The sequence below is a fragment of the Bactrocera dorsalis genome, chromosome 1 (assembly GCF_023373825.1).
Source record: "Bactrocera dorsalis isolate Fly_Bdor chromosome 1, ASM2337382v1, whole genome shotgun sequence".
Classification (NCBI taxonomy): domain Eukaryota; kingdom Metazoa; phylum Arthropoda; class Insecta; order Diptera; family Tephritidae; genus Bactrocera; species Bactrocera dorsalis.
In genome coordinates this window covers 111,953,710-111,958,546 of record NC_064303.1, presented here as the reverse complement: position 1 = coordinate 111,958,546, position 4,837 = coordinate 111,953,710, and the positions used below count along the sequence as shown (strand labels likewise).

The 4,837-nt window shown below is 39.1% G+C and overlaps 1 protein-coding gene across 1 annotated transcript; it reads left to right on the top strand.

Annotated features, from left to right (window-relative positions):
- Positions 1–363: 363 nt before the first annotated feature.
- LOC115066476 (uncharacterized) lies at positions 364–2,628 on the top strand. The gene is made up of 2 exons (XM_029552228.2): positions 364–2,107; positions 2,166–2,628. The coding sequence occupies exons 1-2, from the start codon at positions 1,088–1,090 to the stop codon at positions 2,364–2,366; spliced, it is 1,221 nt and encodes a 406-aa protein (XP_029408088.2). The 5' UTR covers positions 364–1,087; the 3' UTR covers positions 2,367–2,628.
- Positions 2,629–4,837: the final 2,209 nt, after the last annotated feature.

Sequence of the window (4,837 nt, the reverse complement as noted above, 5' to 3'; positions counted from 1 at the left end):
AGACTTTGTTCCGAACGCCTCCTCCAACATGCTTAACGCTTCGGTACCAGAAATTTGATTCCGCGCACAAATTTTAATGGCACCATTTTGTTGAATAATTTCACTTATCACAAAAATTGCCGAATACACTTTCTTTCACTTCCCAAGCGACACCGCTTCGCTCTATGGGATCTTGAAGAGTTCCAAGAAGTTTCGACGTTTTCGAGCCAAATTTTATTCAGTGATGAGGTCCATTTCCAGCTCAGTGAGTATGTAAGCAAGCACAACTGTCGCGAGGAGCAACCTGATGAGATTCAAGACTGCCATGTAATCCACAAAAAATAACAGTTTAGTTTGGTTTGTGGGACGGTCAAATCATTGGTTCATATATTTTCAAAAATGATACCGGTTAGAACATAAACGTCAATGGCGACCGTTATTGTGCCATGATAATCGACTATTTGATCCCTGAAATTGAACCTCGCGATCTCGGCGACATCTGGTTTCAAGAAGACTGCGCTATTTCCCACAAATTGCATTAGTCAATGGATTTATTGAGAGATAACTTCGGTGAGCAGATAATTTCACATTTTGAGCCGTTCGATTGGCCAACAAGATCACTTGATATCATACTGTTATACGTTTTTCTATGGGGGCGTATGAAAAGTCTTAGCTCTATACCGAGAATCCCGCTTCGATATAGGTCTTGAAGTAAAACATCGCACGTGCCATTCGCTAGTTACCAGTCGAAATGCTCGAACCACTCATCGAAAATTCGACTTAACGGACGGATCATCTGAGACGTAGCCGGGGTCAACATTTGAAAGAGATAACCTTCAAAAAATTGATGCCAAATAATGTTTTTCTGAATGATCAAAAAAACATTCTCCATTAAATTTGAAGTTTCTGTCTGTTTTCTTTAAAAATAGGGAAGCTCGATATGGATCACCCTTTACTTACTACAAATATGTTTTCACAATGAGCGTCGATTAATGTAATGACTTCGATAATGGTTAATTTACACGAAAAAAAACCCTGACAACACCGTTTAGACACTTTCATCGCCGATAGTGTAATTTCTGGTTATTCATTTCACACCTCGCGAACGATGGCGCCGGACTTGTTTGGTGTTTGTGTGCGGTTTTATTATAAACTCTTGCGTTTGCTTCAGTTCACCGACTTGTATTACAATGAAACGTTAAAGCGTCTTGAGATTCAACCTCGATATTCCTGGTTACGGCGTGTCATACCTAAAATCTATTATTCAATTTTCGGCATTTACGCAACGTATTTCATATCTATACTTTTGTCGGTCATAATCAGTTTAACGGAGGAACCAGATATGTATAAAACACTTCAAGTGGTCAGCGTAGCATACATAACCCTTGTTTTATCGATGTATTTGTCGACTTTCCTTATAATCTCACACCAAATACGCAAGAAACAGACGCAAAAGTTTTTGAAACAGTTTTTTAACAAACTTTTTGAAATGCATCGAAAAATCTTACAACTGACTGGAGAGCATGTAGCTATGGAGATTCCCACAGCTTTACTGCTGATAGTAAAAATAATATTAATTGTTTGGATTTTAATTGCATCTTGGCAGATAACCAACTATATAAGAGATTTAGCAGCTTTTCCCGTTTTCGAACTCGCATTTATTGCAAACTATTTAGTCATTGCAAGATTGTTGAAACTCCAGCAAGAGTTAAGCAAATGGATTGAAAATCACGAGGCTCAATACAGATTCAAATCTCAATGCACAGCGGCTTGCAAAAGGAGCAACTACCCGATTCTAAAGGCACTTTCTCTGTGGAGCCAATCGTGTAAAATAACATCAAACTTTCTGAATCAGTTCATTTGGTATGAAAAATTGGTTCTATTCGGAAATATATACTGCATCTATTTGTCCCATCAATTCATTGTGTGCATATTTTTTAAACAATATTATTACGGATCTCTACTCCCAGATGCTTTAAACCATTTTTTCAATATGCTCTTCATTGGCATGATTAATGATTCATTGAAGTATGAGGAAGATTCTCTCAACAACACAATGACGGCACTGGTCGCCAAATTGTCACATCAAACACACTTGTGCAAAAGTTGTAGAGATCTTCAAAGAGCGGTGAGTACTCTTCAATGAATATGCTAGTTCTGACATATACATATTTCTTTATCCGTAGATCGATATTTACTTCTGTTGCCGAAATATGCGTTCCAATGGCATCTATATTTTCGGCAGTTTCTGGACCAGAGGTTATGTATTCGATATTATCCGAAGCTTAGTATTATTGGGAGTTAGCATCACGCAATTTTATACACAAGGAACGTACAATTGTAACTTTGACCCTGAATATTGGGAGAGATTTGAAGAAGAACTGTAATGCACGAAGATATGAAAGGTATTTCTCAGTGTATCCAATAACGAACTTCCTTTTCAAAGCATGTTCTGGAGGCTAAACATTGACGCACAACTATTAAAGCACCTTTCTAGAATATAATGGAATTTGTACACATCTTTAAGACTACGATTCATAATTTTTTCTTTTCCTCTTAACCACAGCTTTCACTAGTGTAATTGCCTTGAAAACTTAAATAAATATTCACTGTAAATAAATTGTTGACTTTGAAGTGACTTCTTTAAGATATTCTTTTATCTACGAGGTTTTTTCAACATCATGACTGCGGTTCAGAGAAAGTTCATTGGATCTATAAATATATCGACTGGTAACTGACGACTGACACGTTTAATGTTTTACACCAGGGCCTGAATCGAAGCTAGATATTCTCCATAGACCTTAGACTTTGCATATCACCACAGGAAAAAGTCTAACGTCAATCACACGATCTTGGTGGCCAGTCGACCAGCCCAAAACATGAAATTATCTGCTCATCGAATTGTACTCTCAATAAATCCATTGCTTGATGTGATGTGTGAGAAGTGGCACCGTCTTGTTGAAACCAAATGTCGCCAAGATCATGAGCTTCACTTTCAGGCATCAAATTGTCGGTTATCATGGCGCGATATTGATCGCCGTTGACGGTTACGTTCTCATTTTTTGAAGAAATATGAACCAATGATTTATAGGAAAAAGGACTTCTACTTTGATAATATTATATAGATTATATTTTTCTTTTCAAATTGGGCTGATGAAACATACAAAAACAAAGTATATTGAGCTTTTCTAGCAACTTCAGGAATTCAGTTCACAATGGCTTGCATACATCCAGACATCTAACTCAAACAGTTTAATGACGAAAAACGCAAAGCAATGAAAGAAAACCTGTTTGAGTAAACACGCATTCTTGAGCAGCATGTGAGTATAACGCTTTCAATGCCGTTGTGACCATTTGTCGATCATGTATCAACCCAACTGTCCGTTTGCGTTAAGCCTTTTTTATGCCGCAACGCACCAAAATCCGTACACCTCGCACTTCCTGCATCAAAAGTGTCTTCGCCTCTTACGTTTCCCCAACACAAGCGCACACTTATGGTGGACGTATGCTGCAGTGGCCTACATGCTAGCTCTGTGTTATCCTTACACAGGACATGGCATTTCTAGGTTAATTGCTTTTAATGCGACTGTCGCACTGAGCTGCAAGTGAGAGGAGGCCACTCGGCAAAAACAAAAGAAAACGGAAAACAAATACAAATACGTACAAGTAAGGAAGGGCTAAATACGGATGTAGACACGAAAGTTGTTTCTTCTTTTTTGCTATGTGGCGCCAATTGGAGATTCCTAGCGCACTCAGGTACTTCTCCAACTGGTCTTTCCAACGAAGTGGAGGTCTTCCTTCTCTTCTGCATTCGGACGACTTAACCTAGCCAGCGTAGCCACTGTCTTTTAATTCGCTAAACAATGTCAATATCGTCGTATATCTCATACAACTCTTCGTTCCATCGAATGCAGTGTTCGCCGTGGCCAACGCGCAAAGGACCATAAATCTTTCGCAGAACTTTTCTCTCGAAAACTCGTAACGTCGACTCATCAGATGTTGTCATCTTCCATGCCTCTGCGCCATATTGCAGGACGGGGGACGAGTGATTTATAGAGTTTGATTTTTGCTCAAGGAGAGAGGACTTTACGTCTCAATTGCCTACTCAGTTCGAAGTAGCACTTGATGGCAATAATTATTCTGGATTGGATCTGAGGATCTAGGCTGTCGTTATTGTAGGTGTTGATACCGGTTCCAAGATAGACGAAACTATCTACAACTTCGACGTCGCGACGACCATCGGCGTACGCTAGCAGTTGTACCCTCTTATAGATGATAGTACCTTCCCTATTTAGTTCTGCTTATTCGGCATCTGTGTGCTGGGAAAAGTAAAAGGGTGATTTTTTAAGAGCTTGATAACTTTTAAAAAAAAAAAAACGCATAAAATTTGCAAAATCTCATCGGTTCTTTATTTGAAACGTTAGATTGGTTCATGACATTTACTTTTTGAAGATAATTTCATTTAAATGTTGACCGCGGCTGCGTCTTAGGTGGTCCATTCGGAAAGTCCAATTTTGGGCAACTTTTTCGAGCATTTCGGCCGGAATAGCCCGAATTTCTTCGGAAATGTTGTCTTCCAAAGCTGGAATAGTTGCTGGCTTATTTCTGTAGACTTTAGACTTGACGTAGCCCCACAAAAAATAGTCTAAAGGCGTTAAATCGCATGATCTTGGTGGCCAACTTACGGGTCCATTTCTTGAGATGAATTGTTGTCCGAAGTTTTCCCTCAAAATGGCCATAGAATCGCGAGCTGTGTGGCATGTAGCGCCATCTTGTTGAAAGTTCAGTTCTTCCATTTTTGGCAACAAAAAGTTTGTTAGCATCGAACGATAGCGATCGCCATTCACCGTAACGTTGC